This window comes from Suricata suricatta, chromosome 10 (genome assembly GCF_006229205.1).
Source record: "Suricata suricatta isolate VVHF042 chromosome 10, meerkat_22Aug2017_6uvM2_HiC, whole genome shotgun sequence".
NCBI classification, from domain to species: Eukaryota; Metazoa; Chordata; class Mammalia; order Carnivora; family Herpestidae; genus Suricata; species Suricata suricatta.
Window position 1 is genome coordinate 523,183 of NC_043709.1, and position 17,698 is coordinate 540,880.

The window sequence follows — 17,698 nt, forward strand, 5'->3', positions numbered from 1 at the left end:
TCCCGAGCTCCAGGGGACTTGAACCCCTGAGGGTATGTGCAGACCTGTGTTCTGGACGAGAGCTGTGACTGGACGAGAGCATCCCCCATCAGATGACACAGACAGGCCGAGCGCTCCCTGTAGGCCCCGGCCAGCACCTCTCCTGGTCTCTGTGCCCGAGGGCCTGGAGATCTTGGGTTGGCTTCTCAAACCCCGGTGGTTGGATTTCAGGAGATGCTGAAGGACGTGTCTGAGAAGTCCCTGGAGGCACCAGCCGCCCTCCCTGGTGCACGCTCCCAGGTGAGGGGCTGGGGGCAGGAATCGGGTGCACGGCACGGGGCTCTGTGAGCTGGATGCCCCCGGTCTGCCTGCCCTGGGCGCACCGTGGGTGCCGGGCCCAGCTTGTCCCAACACTTCCCCACTGGGTGCTGGTGCTGCTTGCAGAATTGAGTCTGGGGGACAGAGCTGGGGGACTGGAGGGACCAACACCCACTTCTGTTTCAGGCTTCGTCTCCCGGGCCCGCGCACTCAGCTGTAGGCAGCCCCTGTGACTCTGGGTACTCGGGGCGGCAAGCGGCTGCGTGGGATCACCCAAGCGCACAGACACTGCAGCACCCCCGGCCTCTGGTGCCAGCGGCCTGGGGGCCGGGGCCAGGAGCTGGCCCGCCACCAGGGCAGGGGGACACGCCAGGGGCGTCCTCGGAGGGCCTCAGTATCCAAGACTTTGTGCCCGCAGCGCAGGAGGTTGAGCAGCCTGTGCACACTGGTGTGGCTTCCGTCCTGGAGGAGGCGCTGCAGACCATCGGCTCAGACCTGCCTCCCCCTGCTGAGGCTGCAGTGGCAGGCACAGGGCCCTCTGGGCCACCAGAGTATGATTTCAGAACTATCCTGAGGCCAGCTGTGGTCACCTTGGCTTCCCCAGGGGCGCTCCAGACCGTAAGAGGTGGCTTGAGCAATGAGGGGCAGCAGTTGTGGGGGGACAGTTTCATGCAGCTGGAGGACACATGTGTTTCAGATGGGCCGGTGCCTCTGCCTCACTCATTGCCCCCTAGGTCCAGATCCCCCCAGGAGGGGAGTAGCCAGGCCATGGAGCAGCTCCTTGGGCATGTGCCAGAGGGCAGCATTCCTACAGGGGGCCACACTCCCTCCCAGCCCCAGTGGAACGTCCACGGACACGTGTCTGACGCCAGCATCAAGGTGGGAGAGAATGTGTGTGACGTGGCCCCATCCCGACCGAGGTGGAATGTCCACGGACACGTGTCTGACGCCAGCATCAAGGTGGGAGAGAATGTGTGCGACGTGGCCCCATCCCGACCGAGGTGGAACGTCCACGGACACGTGTCTGACGCCAGCATCAAGGTGGGAGAGAATGTGTGTGACGTGGCCCCGTCCCGGCCGCGGTGGAACGTCCATGGACACGTGTCTCAGTCCCACGTGGTGCTGGGTGCACTCTCTTGGGAAGGCCAGCCCGATACACGTGGGCCCTACCAGAGCCCCGCTGAGCACGCATCCCAGCCAGGCCTCAGCCTGGGAGCACAGAGCCCTGTCGGGGCGGAGGAGCCGCGGCGGCCTGCAGACAGAGCCTCAGATGGGTCCTGTGGGCAGGTGGCGGGCTCCGGCTGTGGGGGGGCGGGCGACCAGGTTTCACCGTCTGCAGTGGCTGCATCCAGTGCTCTGGGAGACAGTGTCCCTGAGGAGCCAGGTCAGTGGGGCCCCTGGAACTATCCTGTCACTGGTGGCACCTGTGGGCCCAAGAGGGGTTTGGGGCAAGGAGGAAGGGCAAGAAGTCTGTGGCCCTGGGGACTTGGGAGGTGCCACCTTGTAGGAGGCACTTGACCCTGATACTCTCCTGCCCAATTTGTGTTGCTCAGGACCAGGGAAGAGTGGGGACACTGAAGACCTCTCTCCAGGCCACCCTCCGAGCTCACAGGTCAGGGCAGACGTGGTTGGGGGTCAAGGGTCAGGGGAGTAAGCTGTGCTGTCTCCAGCCCCCCAGCCTTACGTGGGCAGTCAGGGCTTTGGCCCTTCAGGATGGAGTAGCATGTGTGGGATCCCCCCACCCTTCCCTTCCTCTTCCGTGGAAGGGGCGGGTTCCTTGAGGCCTGCTCGTCCTAGGGAGGTGCAGCTGCCACGAGCAGCCCTGGCCTTGGTGAGGAGGAGGCTGCCGCCCAGCGCTGGGGCCAGGAGCAGGCCTACCTGGCGAGCCTGGCGGAGCAGTACCTCCTGGAGCAGTACCCGGACAGCTACGAGGCCATGTGTGAGTGGCCGGCGGAGTGGGCAAGCGGGTAGGCAGAAGCCCGGTGGACTGCCTTCGCCGCTTGACTGCAATCTGCTGTCCTGCAGCGGAGCCTCCTGTCGCCCGCCTGCTGCACCATGGGCTTCCCCGGGCCTTCAGCCTCCCCGACGAACCCCGGGTCCGGGCAGGTGCAGATGAGACGGCCGTGGAGCTCAGCGAGCTGCTGCCGCTACCGGTGCTCATGAAGCACTCCATCACTGCCCCGCTGGCTGCACAGTGAGTGCCCGCCCCCTCGGCTCCGCCCCCAGCCCTGCCCCGCCCCCGCCCGCAGCTGACTCTAGGCCCCGCCCTCCCGCCAGCGTCTCCTTGGTGAACAAGGCCGCCGTGGACTACTTCTTCGTGGAGCTCGGCCTGGAGGCGCACTTCGAGGCACTGCGGCACTTCCTGCTCATGGAGGACGGGGAGTTTGCCCAGTCTCTCAGTGACCTGCTTTTTGAGAAGGTGACTCCTGGGCGAGTTGCGGGTGTGGGCAGGTGGGTGCCGAGGCTCCTCTGGACGTGTGTGCCCTCTCCTACCTCAGCTGGGGGCGGGCCAGACGCCCGGGGAGCTCCTCAACCCAATGGTGCTCAACTCCGTGCTGAGCAAGGCCCTGCAGTACAGCCTGCATGGGGACACCCCGTATGCTGCCAACCTCTCCTTCGCGCTCAAGTTCCTGCCCGAGGCGTTTGCCCCCAACGCCCCGGACGTGCTGAACTGCCTGGAGCTCAGGTACAAGGTCAGCAAGGCCTTGCCAAGTGGACAGGGTGGGGGCTGTGCATCAGGGGCATGCTGAGCTCCCCCCTGCTCCCTGCAGGTGGACTGGCCCCTCAACATCGTGGTCACTGAGAGCTGCTTGAGCAGGTACAGCGGCATCTTCTCCTTCTTGCTGCAGCTGAAGCTGATGATGTGGACGCTCAAGGACATCTGCTTCCACCTCAAGCGCACAGGTGAGGCCTGGCCGGAGCCCTCACTTGCCCCTGGCCCCCTGGCCCCGCGCCCTGGCCGACTCCTCCACCCTCCCACAGCTCTGGTGAGCCGTGCGGCCGGCTCGGTGCAGTTCCGCCAGCTGCAGCTCTTCAAGCATGAGATGCAGCACTTCGTGAAGGTCACCCAGGGCTACATCGCTAATCAGATCCTGCATGTCACCTGGTGTGAGTTCCGGGCCCGGCTGGCCAGGGTGGGCGACCTTGAGGAGATCCAGCGTGCACACGCGGAGTACCTGCACAAGGCCGTCTTCAGGTGAGCAGCTCGCTGTGTCTGGGGCTGTGGTGGTGGGGCTCCCCGCCCCCAGCAGCTGCCTGTCTCCCCAGGGGACTGTCTCCCAGGGCCCCCCACCCCCTCCAGCTGCCGCCTGTCCCCAGGGGCCTGCTGACTGAGAAGGCTGCGCCCGTCATGAACGTCATCCATAGCATCTTCAGCCTGGTCCTCAAGTTCCGCAGCCAGCTCATCTCCCAGCCCTGGGTCCCGGCCTGTGGCCTGCAGGGTGCTGAGCACCCCAACTTCGCCCTTATGCAGCAGTCCTACAGCACCTTCAAGTACTACTCCCATTTCCTCTTCAAAGGTGACTGTCCCCCAGGGGCAGGTGGGCTTGGGGGCTGCAGGGCAGGAGCCACCGGGGTGGGGGTGGGGCCTGGCTGAGCCGCTCCCACCCCCCCCACCAGTGGTGACCAAGCTGGTGAACCGTGGCTACCAGCCCCACTTGGAGGACTTCCTGCTGCGCATCAACTTCAACAGCTACTACCAGGATGCCTGAGGCTGCGACACAGGTGCCCTCCCAGCCCGCCAGCCCTGGTCTAACTGGGAGGGTGGGCTGGGGCGCGATGACCACACCGAGACGGGTGGGAAAGCCTCTGGTTTATTTGGGGACCGTGTCTGCCCAGTAGGTAGGGGGCTGGGCCGCCTGGTTCCCACTGCTGAGCTCCTGTCCTTGTGCGAAGCGGCTTGTGCAGGGGGCGGGGGCTGCTGAGTCTGTGTCAGACAGAGACGGGTCAGGTCCTGACTGGACGTCTCGGCCGTCATGGAGAGGCGGGGGGTGGGGCTGTCTGTGGGGTGCCCGCCGCCTCAGGGACCCGGTGGGGCTCAGGGCCTCGGGGGCTCCACACGTGGGGGCCTCCAAGGCAGTTACGAGGATCACGTCACACACAGCTCCGCTGCCCAGAGCGGGGGCTTGCTGCTGTAGGAGTGCCCCCCGCCGTGTGCCCCACCAGCCCCTGCGGCCTCCAGCGCCTCGGTGGCCTCCCCCTCTGTGTGGTAAGGGGCTTCCAGTAGCTTCAGCACCCGCCGCACCTGGAGAAGGGCAAGGAGAGGGGTTTTAGGGCCTGCCCACCGCCCATCCCCTGCTGCTGGACGCAGAGACAGAGGGGGGACAAGTTGTCTGCTTGCCTCTGAGAAGTCTCCGTTCTCAGCAGCCTCGATGGCATTTTGTGCGATGTAGTTCCGCAGGACATACTTGGGGTTGTTGGCATGCATGACGCGCAGGTGCTCGGCCTGCCAGGCGTCACTGTCGCCAGAGCCCTCCCTGTCCTTCTGCAGCCGGGCTCTGGAATCACATCCGAGTTCCTCTCTCCAGCAGGTGCCGGCGCCCCCGTGGGCTCCCGTCGGCGGCCGGCGCCCCGCCCTTACCTGTACTCCCGCAGCCAGTCGGCCCAGTGGCCCCTGTTCCTGCTCAGCAGCTCGGCCGAGCTCAGCTGCTCCAGCCGTGACTGCTGCTCCACTCGCTCCAGCTCCCTGGCGACGTTGGCCCGCGTGCCGATGAGCGCGAAGAGCTGCGGGTTCGACTGTGCCAGCATCAGCATCATGGAGAGCTGCCTGCGCAGAGGGGCGGCGTGAGGCGCGTCCTGAGACCGCCGGGCACCCGGAACATGGCTGGCCGGGCACGGAGGAGGTGGCAGCGGCTTCAGCGGCTCTGCTGTGAGGCCCTGTGAGGCGGTGACCCGGGCCCGAGAGGCGGACGCTCTAGGCTGGCTTCTCCCTGCTGCTCGGCACCTGCCCGTGTCCCAGCCCCACACTGACTCCCCCAGAGGAGGGTCCTTGCTGGCCGCTTCGCCCCGATGACCGCAAGGCTGGGTCCCCCAGGGCCGGGCAGGCGGGGACGGCCCCGACACCCCCTCCCCTGTCGTGCTGGCTTTGTGCTCTCGCAGGTCCTGCTAGCCTGTCCTCCCTGTGCGCCCTGGGGGCTGCTCGCCACACTAAATTCTCTCAAACTGCAGTCTGTTGGCTTGTTTATCAAAACTCAGAAACCGTGCTTCCCAGGTCAACTCTGAGTCCGGGCTGTGCCCTTAGGATACCATGGGCACCTCTGGGGGGAGGCAGTGCAGGAAAGCGTGGCCTGGCCCACCAAGGTCTTCCTGGGCGGGCAGGAGCTATTCTGGGACGCTGCCCCCTGGCCTGTGCTGCTGTCCTTCCCTGACCAGTGGGCCTCAGCGCTGCAGACACGGGGGCCCGACCACCTCCCTGCCCCAGGTGCCCTAGCTGGCTCTCCCCCACACTTCCCAGGGTGTGCCTCCCCAGTGTGTTCTGTTCTAAACGGTCGCTCCTTCTGGAAGCACGTTCCAAGCTAGCAAGACCTGGGTACCCACCGGGGATCCATCTGGGGTCGGAAGGCGAGCTTCAGCTCCTCCAGGGAGGCACACTGTGCGATCAGTGCGTCCAGGAACTCGGGCACGTCCAGGGAGTCGGGCCCAGCTGGGAAGGAGCTCAGTAAGTAGAAGGTGTTTGTGAAGTCGGCACCTGGAACACGCCACTGCTCAGGGTGGAGGCCTGGCACATGCCGCCTGCGCCAGCGCCCACCACACTGGGAGGCCTCTCCAGCCGCCTCCTCAGCCCCCGCACACCTGCTACCCAGCTTTGCCACCACTCCGGAGCCAGCACCGCAAAGGCACTGAGGCCACCCCCTGGCCCCTTGCTGTGCTCACAACCGGCACTTCAGGAGCTGCGGGGCATCAAGGAGAAGCCCCTGAAGCACTTCAGAATAAACAAGGCGTAACATACATACAACAGACACGGTGAGTCCTCGGCCCGAGTTGTTAAAACACTAGGAAAGCGTCCTAAAAATATGCACAGAAGGAAATGAAAAGGAACCGGGACAGTAACCTCTGAACACAGAAGCAGTAATGGAGGCAGGTCCTCGTCGGTGAGGACTTTAAAAGTAGCTGGATTAGCAGCCAGCCTCCCCTCTGCCGTCCTGCCCGCCCCGCCGCAGCAGTGGACTGCTCCGGCTTAAAAAGACTGGCAGGACGGATTTAAAAAAGAAAAGGCAAAAAGGCCACTACAGGGTGTGGGAGGCCCAGTGACATGTCTGACTCCTGGACTCCAGTCACGATCTCGGTTTGTGGGTAGAAAGCCTGCCCAGGATTCTCTCCCTCCCTACTGCTCCCCTGCTCTCTCGTGTCCCTTCTCTCTCAAAACAAAACTACACATTGTCCCTAAGACACTTTCAACCGGTCGAACCAGACAAGCAGACTTTCAGTAAGAAACCTGTAAGTGACAAGGGCTTTCCTTATATATCGTTAAAAGTCACTTCGTCAGATTTTTACAATTTTTGTGCCAAACGAGCACCAAAACTTACAAAGTAAACACCTGTAAACCGTGAGGAGCAGCAGAACAGTTCTCTGTAAGAGCTGGAGGCTTTAGTGGCCCGTTTTGAATAATGGGATGTCTGGACTGCAGACCGACAAGGACGCTGGGGACGCGAAGGCTGTCACACTACTGTATCAGACAGACCTCAGCAGAACCCCAATCTCAGGTGCAAGGGACAAGCTCCAGGACAGGTCACGTGTCCAGCCAATAAAATGAGTCTCACTATGTTTAAAAAGACTGGTATTTCCTCCAACCACAGTGGAATGAAGACAGAAATCACACAGAGAAGGAAAACTGGAAAATTCACAAATAATGTGAAAATTAACCAGCGGGTTAAAAAAAAGAATCACAAAGGAAATTAGAAAATACTCAGAGGCAGGAAAATAAAAACACAACATACTGAAGTTTACAGGATGCCACAAAAGCAGTGGTCAGAGGGGGATTTATGGCGCTAAACACCTATGTTAAAAGAACAAGTCTCAAATACAAGAAAGTAAGTTTGCAGCCGTGTGGTGTGGATGTTGACTGTACTTTCGGTGGTGATCAGTTTGCAGCATGTACAAATAGTGAGTCACGTGTACACCTGCAGCTGAGTGCGCGACATATCGGACCTCAGTAACCTCACGTTACACCCAAGGGACAAGAAGAACAAAATACGACCGAAGCTGCCAGATAGGACGGAGGTAAAGTTAGAGCAGAGATAAGTGAAACAGAACAAAAATCAACGAAACCAAGAGTTAGCTGGTTCTTTGAAAAAGACCAGCAAGATTGACAAATTTTTAGCTACCGACAAAAAAAGAGACACATATAACTAAAATCAGAAATGAAAGTGGGGACAGGAGTGCTGATCATACAGAAATAAAAGACTAAGGGAAGACTAAATAACAACATGCCGATAAATTAGATGATGCAGACATAATAGACAAATTCCCAGAAACACAAGCTACCAAAACAGACTTAAGAAACAAAGTCTGAGTAATCTTTTAACAAGGAAACTGTGTCAGGAATGAAAACTCACAACAAAGAAAATGTTAGGACCAGACGGCCTCACTGGTGAGTTCTGGCAAATGTCAGAATTCCCGCCAGTCCTTAAACTCCCGTGGAACCTAGGCTGGAACCTTTCCTGACTCACTGTGTGCAAGCGGCATTGCCTGGACACTGAGGCCAAAGACCCACAGACCCACCTCCCGTGGACACACCGCCTGGACCTCCCTGTGGGGTCTGCACCCCGGGGCGCAGAGCTCCCTCTGTTCTCTGCCCTGACAGGAGGCCCTCCCCTGGCAGCCTGGCCACGCTGCGCCCTGATCTGCACCCTCCGGCCTCCGGCCTCCGGGACTGTGACGGATGGATGTCTGCTGGGTAAGCCACCAGTCTGTGTGGTTGATTACGGTCCTTCAACTTGACTAAGACAGTGTGAAGGGGGCCGCTCCTCCATGTGTTCCTCAACTGATGCAAAACGGTTAAAATACTCAAACTAGGAAAAGAAGGAAACTCGATTTCGTAAAAGCCCTATCTGAAAAAGCCATAGCCAGCCTCTTACTTAGGGTGAAAGATGGAGAGCGCTCCCTGCAGGGCAGAACAAGGGGTGCCAGTGGCACCACTTCTGGTCAGCTTGCTACCGCAAGTCCGGCCCGAGCAGGCCCGCACAGCCCCGGAAGAACCGAGAGCAGGGACTCAGAGGCCGACTGGTACGTGTGTCTCCACAACAGCCCAAGAGTAGAAACAAGTGTGCACCAGTCCGTAACGGGAAGAAAGTGTGGTCCCTGCACGCCATGGGGTACCGGTCAGCCCACAAGGGAACAGAGTCCTGACACCCGTTGCCCCGCAGAGGAACCCGGTGGACACAGTGCTCAGCACAGGACGCCGCCCCACGAGGACCGGTCCTGTGTGGACCCATCTCGAGGGAGGTCCCGGCAGGAGTCAGATCCCAGACAGAAGGCAGCAGGGGTGCCGAGGGACAGACGGGGTGAGAGTTCCACGGGGACAGGGCGCCAGTGTCACCCAGAGGGCGGGGGACGGCGTGGGGAGGCTGCACCACAGTGAGCGTGCGCGCTGCCCCGACCTGCTCGCTCAGCAGTTAGCGCGGTGCGTCTTCCGCAGTGTCATTTCAGCAGAATGCGCTGCGCTCCGCCTGCCCACACTCACCGGTCAGGTGCATGGTCTCTAGGAGCTTGGCCACGAGCGCTGCGTCGTCCTCCAGGGCGGCGCGCACCAGGCCCAGCTTCCTGCGCATCTTCTGCAAGTAATGCCGGCGGAACTCCGCGTCGAACTCCTCAGCCAGGATGGCCTCGCCCAGCTCGCGGGGCAGCTCAGGCTCCAGCGCCTCCACCAGCTTCTGCAGGTTCCACTTGCACACTTCGGGCTGCTTGCTGTATGCGTAGCGCCCGGTGCTGTCCGAGGCATTGCACACGTGGTCAGGGTCATACCTGCCACACGGGGTGAAGGAGCCATCAAGGGACGATGCGGAGGCCCCGGGGGTGCCCGAAGGCCGTGCCCGTGTGGCCGCTGCTCTCCCGCCCCTGCCCCTGCCAGGCCCCCCTGGTCTGCCGCGTCCCCCCCACCCCAGCCCCTTCGGTCCATTTCCGGGAGTGGAGGAGCCCTTTAACGCGCTTCTCTGCTCAGAGCCTCCCTGGGGGCGTCTGCTTCCGGCCGGCCATTCCCAACGGCTGCCCGCTGGACAAGACACCGGCGAGAGCAGGCGCACCACCCGCAGGCCTCTGCCCCGCCGCGCCCAGGGCCGCTTGCCTGTCCAGGAAGCCGAAGGGCCCGTAGTCGATGGTGAGCCCCACGATGCTCATGTTGTCCGTGTTGAGCACGCCGTGGCAGAAGCCCACACACTGCCACTCGGCCACCATCCGGGCCGTGCGACGCGTCACCTGCAGCACGACAGGCGTGGGCTGCCCCCTGCCCCCACCACTTCTTCCCGCCCTGCCTCCTGCAGGGCCTGTCCTCTGTCCTCCCCACGGCCGCCCACGGGAGGGCGTGACAGCGCACGTACAAAGGACAAGCAGGTACGTGGAGGCTCCGACGGCCACGTGCGCCATCTCCCTCTTTCTCCCCAATTGTGGCTTTTACCCAAGAAACCAAAAATATCAGGGAGCCTGGATACCCCCCGACCTGGGCATGGTCACAAGGAAGTGGGCACGCGAGCAGCCAAAGCCTGCCCTCAGTCCGGCCTGCTGGGCCCAGGGCCCTGTCTTGTCCCGTGGGCTGCTGGGCAAGGCGGCCGATGACCTACCCGCTGCGGCCCCGGGCCCGCAGCCCCGTCACCCGCCACAGCCGTGAGCCGCACCCGGCAGCCCACAGCCCAAGCGCTCACCCACAAAGAGAAGGCAAGAACCAGGACGTGGCTAAAACGGGTGGAGAGGGGTGGGGGCCGGGCAGGACGGGGCCCATAAACCCCTGCCTGGCCCTCCTGACGGAAGCCACGCTCCTCCGTGGCTGTGCCTTCTCCTCCCTGCCCCCACCCACGCTGCAGGCCCTGCGCCGGGTCAGCCAATCGTGCGTCAGGTGTGACGGTGGCACGGAAGCCACGCCTGACAGTTGGGGGGGGGGGGAGGACACAAGCCTCAGCGGTCAGCATCTCCCCCAAACCGAGGGGCTGGCCAGACAAGGTACGCGTGGCTGCGTACCCGGTGAAGTGGGGTCCTTCCCTTCACACTGTCCCGCAGGGCTCGGCGGGGGCACATGCACACGCCAAGGCCACCGAAACAAAATGATCCTTGGTCTGTCCCAGGACCCCTGACGTCGACACAGGTCTCCAAGACGTCGGTCCTGCTCCAAGCAAGTGGTAGCAGGGTCTGGGACAGGGGAGCGACTGACCGAGGGCCAGGGACAGCAGTGGAGGACCTCTGTCCCCAGCCAAGCAGCCGGGGCCTCGCAGGCCGGGTGTGCCGCACCTACCTCCCGGAAGAAGGCCGCGTTCCTCTGCACGCTGTCGGCGGCGTGAGCGGCCTGGGTCTCGGGGAAAAATGTGCCGACCACGTAGTCCAGCATCTGTACTCGAATGTCGTTCCGCCCCACGCTGGGGCCCTCACGCCCCGTGTGCTCGTCTGCGGACTTAAAAATCTCAAAGGAGCCGAACCTGGAGGGAAGACCCAAGTTTTCAACAGGCCAAACGCGACTCTGCCCCCTCGTGGGAAGAAAGAAGTCCGGCTGCTAGATCTTGGCCCGTAGGGGGACGAACGCCCTGATTCAAACAAAACCAACAAAAACGGAGCTAGTCTTCCAGTGACAGAGACAGACCCAGCCCAACTCTGGTCAAGTCCCACATGGCCCTGGGCGTGTGTGCAGGAGGCCCAGGAACGCAGGGCTGACTCTGGGCATGAGGAGGGCTCTGTGCCCCTCCCCCTGCGTCAAGGAGCGCATCAGTAACAGGCATCCTGCGGTGGGGTGACGAGCAGGGTCAGCAATGGCTCTCCACGGGGGTGATGGTGTCACCTAGAGGGTGTGAGGCACCGTTTGGAGACATTTTTGGTTTCTAGGTGTGGCATCAGCCCCGGCAGCTGGTGGGTGGAGGCCAGGGATGCTGCCGGAGCCCCTGCCAGGCTCAGCCTGGCACCTCTGCAGGGAGAAGCCTGGGCCTCCCAGGCTTAGGCTGGTGGCCGTCCTGGCTCCTCTGTCTCCCCGGGGACGAAAGAAAAAGCCGGGGGCTCTCCGCTTTAGGCGTGGGTGGCCAGCAGGCGCCAGGGAAATGGCCCCGGTACCCCTGATACACACAGGGTCTGCCCGGCCCTGGGGGTTGGGGGGGACGACCAGGCCACAGCCGTGTCCTGACAGGTGTGGTTTCAGGGGATCAGAACGGAGTGATACCAGACAGCGTGGGGACACCAAGGGTAACGGGCTTGCACCAGGAACAGGGACCAGGACGGACTCCAGTGAATGAACCGAGTGTGAGAACCGCCACGGCCGACTATGTAGAGCAGCCCCGTGTTCAGAGTGACACAAATGAAGCCATTTTCTTGGTGACTTTGATGCAGTTTTTTTCACGAACTCCCAAGTCAACAGCTCTGCGCCTGCCCCTGCCCAGAGCCCCATGTTTGGGCAGCCCTTTTTCTGGTGACCTGAGGCCCCCGGACCCCTTCACTGCTGCCTCAGGGGCCTGCCCACGCCCGCCACGCTCCAGATACCCAGGTGGTGGCCTGGTGAGGACAGGCCTGGTCAGGGAGCGTGGGCAGGCCGGGCACCGCGACCCACACGCGGGACAGGGCTCCTGCCCAGAAAATGCCCAGTGCCTGGTGTACTTGCGACTCCCTCCCGCGGGTGCAAAGCAGCTACCTCCTGGACGGTGCGCTTGTGCTGTTCTAGGGCCCGCCCTAATGGGTCCCCAACAGCGTGCCACCGTGGGGCGTGTGGTCTACCAGACTCCCCGCTGTTGAAGCAGACCTACAGCCTGATACAGCAAGCGTTCAGACCGCGCGCGGGGACCCGGCATTACCTTAGAAAAGTGGAAGCTATACGCAACACAACCGTGCACTTTTCATATTTGGGATTACCATCATAGAACACGTCGCGGACGACTGTGCACTGGGACGTGACGCAGGCCCCGGCCCGCGTGGTCGGGATGCCCAGGTGGAACATGGCTTCACTGCACAGGAACTCGCGGATGCTCGACCGCAGGACCTTGCGGCCGTCGGCCTGTCTGAAATCAAACACAGGTCATGGTGCTGTCAGCGGGCGTCCATTCAACACCGAGTGGCAGGCAGCCAATGGGGCGGACGGAGGGCATTCCCAGCGCTTCTTACAGGCATTCACTGGCAGCTCTAACGTGACTGCACAAGAACTCTACTTCAGATGCTACTGGACACTGAGGAGGCCCGAATGTCACCCCAGATAGGGCAGCGGCGGCACCAAGGGCCTGGCCTGTAGCTGGCGGCCAGACTAATGCCAAGGACAGCGAGGGCCACATCGGGCCTCCCCAATGGGACGCAGCCAAGCGTTACCAACTCACCTTGTGCATCTGCAACCCGGTTTTTATAAAGAATTTGTACAAGAGCGTGCCTCCAGTAGTGCACACCAGCGTTGGTATGGAAGGGGGGGGTCTCAGAGTCCTGGGGATGGCCCTGGACGGCTTTTTCACCCTAATCCCCCCCCCTCTTTTTGATTTTTTACTAAAAAAATTTTTTAAAATATTTTGTTTATTTTTGATACAGAGAAAGACAGAGAATGAGCAGGGGAGGGGCAGAGAGAGAAGGAGACAGAACCGGAAGCAGGTTCCAGGCTCTGAGCTAGCTGTCAGCACAGAGCCTGACGCAGGGCTCGAACCCACGAACGTGAGATCTGACCTGAGCCGAAGTCGGAGGCTTAACCGACTGAGCCCCCCAGGCGCCCCCCCCAATTCTCTATTATGATTAAGGTTTTCTCAGAGCAGCTCAAGGCTCATGGCAGAAATGGCAGGAAGGTGCAGGGGTTTCCCATAGGCCCCCTGCTGCCTCCATGGCCTCCTCTACCATCAATGTTCCCACCAGGTAGGACATTTGTTACCGCTAGCAAGTCTACCCGCATGTGTCATCATCATTCAAGGTCCGGGGGGGGGGGCGGGGGGGGGTGCGAGTGCTGGGCCACGTGGGAACAGCACCGCCTTGCGCCCTCCCAGTGCCTGGCGCCATCAGGGTCCCCGGCAGGCGTGCAGCGGGACCGGGATCTCGTCACCGTGGGGCTTTGCGTTCCCCCAGTGACACACAATGTGAAGCGTCTGTTCAGGTGCTTACTTTCCATCTGTATCTCTTTTTTGGTTTAGGTCTGTCCAGGTCTCTGGCCCATTTGAAAATCAGGTTGTTTTTGTTTTCTTATAGTTGAATTTAAGGCGTTTTTTTGTATATTTGGGGAACACTCTTTGATCAGATATGTCTCTTGCAAATATTTTTCCCAGTCTGTGGCTTTTCTTTTCACTCTCAATTTGGTCTCTTGCAGAGCAAAAAAGTTTTACCTTTTTTGGAATCTTTCATGTCTTGCATTTGGTGTTAGATCTTAAAAATCATGTCCAAACCCAAAGTCCTCGGGGCTTTCTATTTTATCTTTTAGGAGTTTTACGCTTTTGTATTTTACATTTAGGTTTATGATCCTTCTGAGTTTCTTTTTGTGAAGGGTGGCAGGTTCGTGTCTAGACACCTGGTGTCCAGGCGTCCCAGTGTCATCTGAATGACAGTCTTCGCCACTTTGTCGAGGATCAGTGGGCTATACCGGGGGTGGGGTGGCGGGGGCGGGTCCGTCCATTGATCCACTGAGCTCTTCCTTCACCAACACGGTGTTTTCTTTTTTAAGTTTATTTATTTTGAGAGAGAGAAGGAGGGGAGGAGTGCAGAGAGACAGAGAGGGAGACAGAACCCCAACAGGCTCTGCACTGTCAGCACAGAGCCAGATGCAGGGCTTGAGCTCACGAACCGTGAGATCTGACCTGAGCTAAAATCAAGAGTCAGCCACTTAACCGACTGAGCCCTCCAGGCGCCCCAACATGTTGTTTTTTTAATGACTTTAGTTTTCTAGCAGGGCTCGGCATCAGGGAGTGCCGGGCCTCATTTTGCTGTTCTTCATATTACGTCTGTAATTCTAGGTCTTTTGCCTCTCCCTACCAACTTTAGAACCCTGTTCCCAGTGTCTACAAAATAACCTGAGTGCTGATTGGGATTGTACTAAAGTCAGATTGGGAACAAGTGACTTCTTGACAACACTGAGTCTTCCTGTCCATGAACGCGTAACGTCTTTCCATTTCTTTAGTTCCTCTATCTTTTGTCAATTTTATAATTTTCCTCATAAAGATCTGGTAAATATTTTATTAGATTAATACCTAAGTATTTCATTTTGAGGGGTGCTAATGTAAATAGTACTGTTTTTAATTTCAAATTCCAATTGCTCGTTGCTTCGACAGTGAAGGGACTGACTTCTGTATAATTCCAGATCCTGCAACCTTGCTGTAGCTGCTTATTAGTTTACTTGTTTGGTCATATCTTTGAGATTTTCTTTAGATGTTCTTCCACAAACAGGACAGTTTCCTGTGTTCCCTCTCCATCTGTACACTTTTATTAATTTCCTTTTCTTGTCTTATCACATTGGCGAGGGCTTCCGGTATGAGGCTGAAAGGCAGTGGAGGAGGAAACAACTTTCCCTTGTTTCTGATCTCAGTGGGGGAATTCTCCATGCTCTCCTCAAAGCAGATGGTAGCTATAGGTTTTCTGTAGATTCTTCGTCAATTTGAGGAGTTCCTCCTTTCCTAGTTTATTGCATTTTATCACAAACGGATGCTGACTTCCATCAAATGCTTTTTCTGCACATTTTGTTATGATCGTGGTGCTCAGGGCTCTACAAGACACAGGTAGGCCTCCTGCCTCCGCCTGCACGGCTCATCTCAGTATGAGTGACACCTCTGGAAACCAGACTGGCAGTCACCCCAGAGCTTCCTGTCTCGACCTCTGGCCAGTGTGAGCCTCTGTTCACAGCTGCACTCCCCTCACCTCCTTCTGGTCTGCGTGAGGAGCTGTGTGAGGAGGCCTGTCCTCAAACGTCACTCCACCCTTCCTGGGCCCTGGGAATCACTTCTCACCCGGTCAGATTTCATGTTCAGCAGGAAGCCAGCACAGCCCAATTTAATCCTGAATCTGATAGAAATGGCCCTAAAAATAAGCAGCCTGTGTTCTCGCTCAAGGCAGGGTTCCCAAAGCAAAAACCAAAACTGAACCATCACACGGCAAGGGTAAAGGGCCCCAGAGAGCAGTCCTGCACCCAGAGAGCCAAAAGGACATATGACAACAGTCTTTTTCCCCGTATACTCATGTCTGTTCCCAGCCCAGCTGCTGAAATGGACCCGACTGAAAACAACAAGCTCTTCTGTACCCCCCAGGAGATGCATGTCCTAAAATCCCAACCCCCATGGCAGGTGCGAGGTGAGGTGAAAGTCACCTGTCTACCCCCCCAAAACCCACACCTGGGTATCCAGCACGAGCTGGCTTTAAGCCACTCATAACCACTCTGGACGTTAGCCTCAAGTCTTGCTGAGGCTGGGGACCACAGGACACACAGAGGGGCGGGGTGGGGTATGTGGGTGCCAACCTGAGGAAAGGTTAAATGACCCCTTTCTTTTAAAGAAAAAATATTGGGGGGCTCAGCCAGGTAAGCAGCCGACTTCAGCTCAGGTCATGATCTCACAGTTCATGGGTTCGAGCCCCATGTCGGGCTCTGTGCTGACAGCTCGGAGCCTGGAGCCTGCTTCAGATTCTGTGTTTCCCTATCTCGCTGACTGTTCCCCGCTCATGCTCTGTCTCTCTCAAAAATAAATATTATAAAAACAAAATTTAAAGGAAAAATATTCTAGGAGCGTCCGGGTGACTCAATTAAGTGTCCAACTTGATTTTGGCTCAGGTCATGATCTCACAGTTTGTGGAATCGAGCCCCATGTCAGGCTCTGCACTGAGCGTGGAGCCTGCTTGGGATTCTCTCTCCCTCTCTCTGGCCCGCCCCTCGCTCGCTCGCTCTCTCACTCTAAAAATAAACAAATATTTTAAAAAATATGCTAGCAGACTTCAGGTCTAAAAACATGAGACTTAAAACTCAAGTCTTCAAATATAAAAAGCAACTCCCAACAGTGTATTACTCACAAAAAGGTTTGTCTTTATAACTGGCAAAAACAAATGGCCAAAGAGGAAGACATAAAGTTTAAAGGTGCTCAGGGGTGAGCAGCCCCAAGGTGAGGGGCATTCACATCATCCCAATGGGCAGAAACGTCCATCAGCCACTGGTGCAGACAACTCCGAGCAGGAGTGTTTGCGGTGGCGCGAGGCTGAACTCAGACTTCACCAACAGAAAGGCCCGGAGACTGGGGGATGAGGAAGCCAGGGGTTCTGTGGGTCAGAGAGGGAGCTGCTGCAGGCGGGGGGGAGCAAAGGGAAGTGGGCAGAGGGAGACATGGCCTTAGGATTTCTCTGAACCTAAAATGACAGCTTAGGTATGTTTTTAGCCATTTAACCAACATGGACTAAATGCACAAGCTGCCGCAAAAGAGCAGAACAGACGCTCACAGGGTCCGTCCGCAAGAGGCAGCTGCAAGAGCACCTGCGGGGTCGGGCTGTTGGGATCTGGACCCAGGCTCTGGCCCACAAGTGCCTGGAAGCCTGTGCCTGGGAGAACGTCCCCCGGGGGAGCGGGCCTGAGGAGGTCTGGTCCCGTCCGGGGCCCTGGCCACGCGCTGCGCACCTGCGCCGGGAAGCAGAAGGCCCAAGCAGCCTCCGGAGGAAGGCGGCGCGGCGTGAGGGTGCGGACAAACGGCGGCCGGGCTGGGCGCGGGGGAACGCGAGTGTCACACACAGAACGGATTCCGAAGTCCCTGTGCGGTTTATGAGGACAAGACAAGAACAGCTGCCAGTGCTCTGCGACCAGACGCCCGGTAGGGTCTGCTCACTCTGCCGTCAGAGTGGCCGGGGCACGGGGCAGCAGCAGGGGAGGAGGCCCAGCGGGCGCTGCCCCTCCTCCTGTCCTCTCCTTTGGATCTGGGCGCCTTTGCACAAGCTGCTCCGTCTCCAGGATGCTGGGCCCCTCCCGTGTTCCATGCCTCTAGGTCAAACTTCCAGCTACATCTCACCCCCAACGAGGGAGGAACACTGGGGCTGCGCACATCGCCCGCCCCCAATCCCACCAGGAGAAGGGCGTGCGGGCCGCCTTCGGGGGTCAGCCCGCTCCGGGCCCCGGCCGCGCGCCCCGGCCCACCTGGAGAAGGGCGTGGGGCCGGCGCCCTTGAGCTGCAGCTCCCAGCGCTCGCCTGCCGCCGTGCACACCTCGCCCAGGTACATGGCGGCGCCGTCGCCCAGCTGTCCCGCGAACTGGCCAAACTGGTGGCCGCAGTAGCAGTGCGCGGCGGGCTCCGCGCCCGGCAGCAGC

General features: G+C 59.6%; 2 protein-coding genes across 10 annotated transcripts in view; one reads left to right on the top strand and one right to left on the bottom strand.

Moving 5' to 3' along the window:
• Positions 1-5,462, top strand: part of TUBGCP6 (tubulin gamma complex associated protein 6) — a 20,543-nt gene extending 15,081 nt beyond the window's left edge. For 2 of the 9 annotated variants that reach the window (XM_029955705.1, XM_029955711.1), the window contains exons 15-26: positions 211-279; positions 484-1,681; positions 1,851-1,909; positions 2,095-2,236; positions 2,323-2,491; positions 2,575-2,716; positions 2,796-2,990; positions 3,069-3,201; positions 3,280-3,493; positions 3,565-3,815; positions 3,916-4,020; positions 4,824-5,462. In XM_029955705.1, the coding sequence (XP_029811565.1) occupies positions 211-279; positions 484-1,681; positions 1,851-1,909; positions 2,095-2,236; positions 2,323-2,491; positions 2,575-2,716; positions 2,796-2,990; positions 3,069-3,201; positions 3,280-3,493; positions 3,565-3,815; positions 3,916-4,007 (2,664 nt within the window). In that variant the 3' untranslated portion in view covers positions 4,008-4,020; positions 4,824-5,462. Of the gene's footprint in view, positions 1-210; positions 280-483; positions 1,682-1,850; positions 1,910-2,094; positions 2,237-2,322; positions 2,492-2,574; positions 2,717-2,795; positions 2,991-3,068; positions 3,202-3,279; positions 3,494-3,564; positions 3,816-3,915; positions 4,021-4,823 lie in introns of those variants that run through there. The other 7 variants (XM_029955709.1, XM_029955706.1, XM_029955708.1 and 4 more) reach the window with 7 other exon arrangements.
• SELENOO (selenoprotein O) lies at positions 4,092-17,692 on the bottom strand. The gene is made up of 9 exons (XM_029955714.1): positions 17,528-17,692; positions 12,270-12,473; positions 10,736-10,916; positions 9,578-9,708; positions 8,978-9,258; positions 5,833-5,983; positions 4,877-5,062; positions 4,637-4,793; positions 4,092-4,540 (listed from the first exon to the last, which is right to left on the bottom strand). Exons 1-9 carry the CDS (start codon positions 17,608-17,610, stop codon positions 4,376-4,378), a joined length of 1,539 nt encoding a protein of 512 aa, XP_029811574.1. The 5' UTR covers positions 17,611-17,692; the 3' UTR covers positions 4,092-4,375.
• Positions 17,693-17,698: the final 6 nt, after the last annotated feature.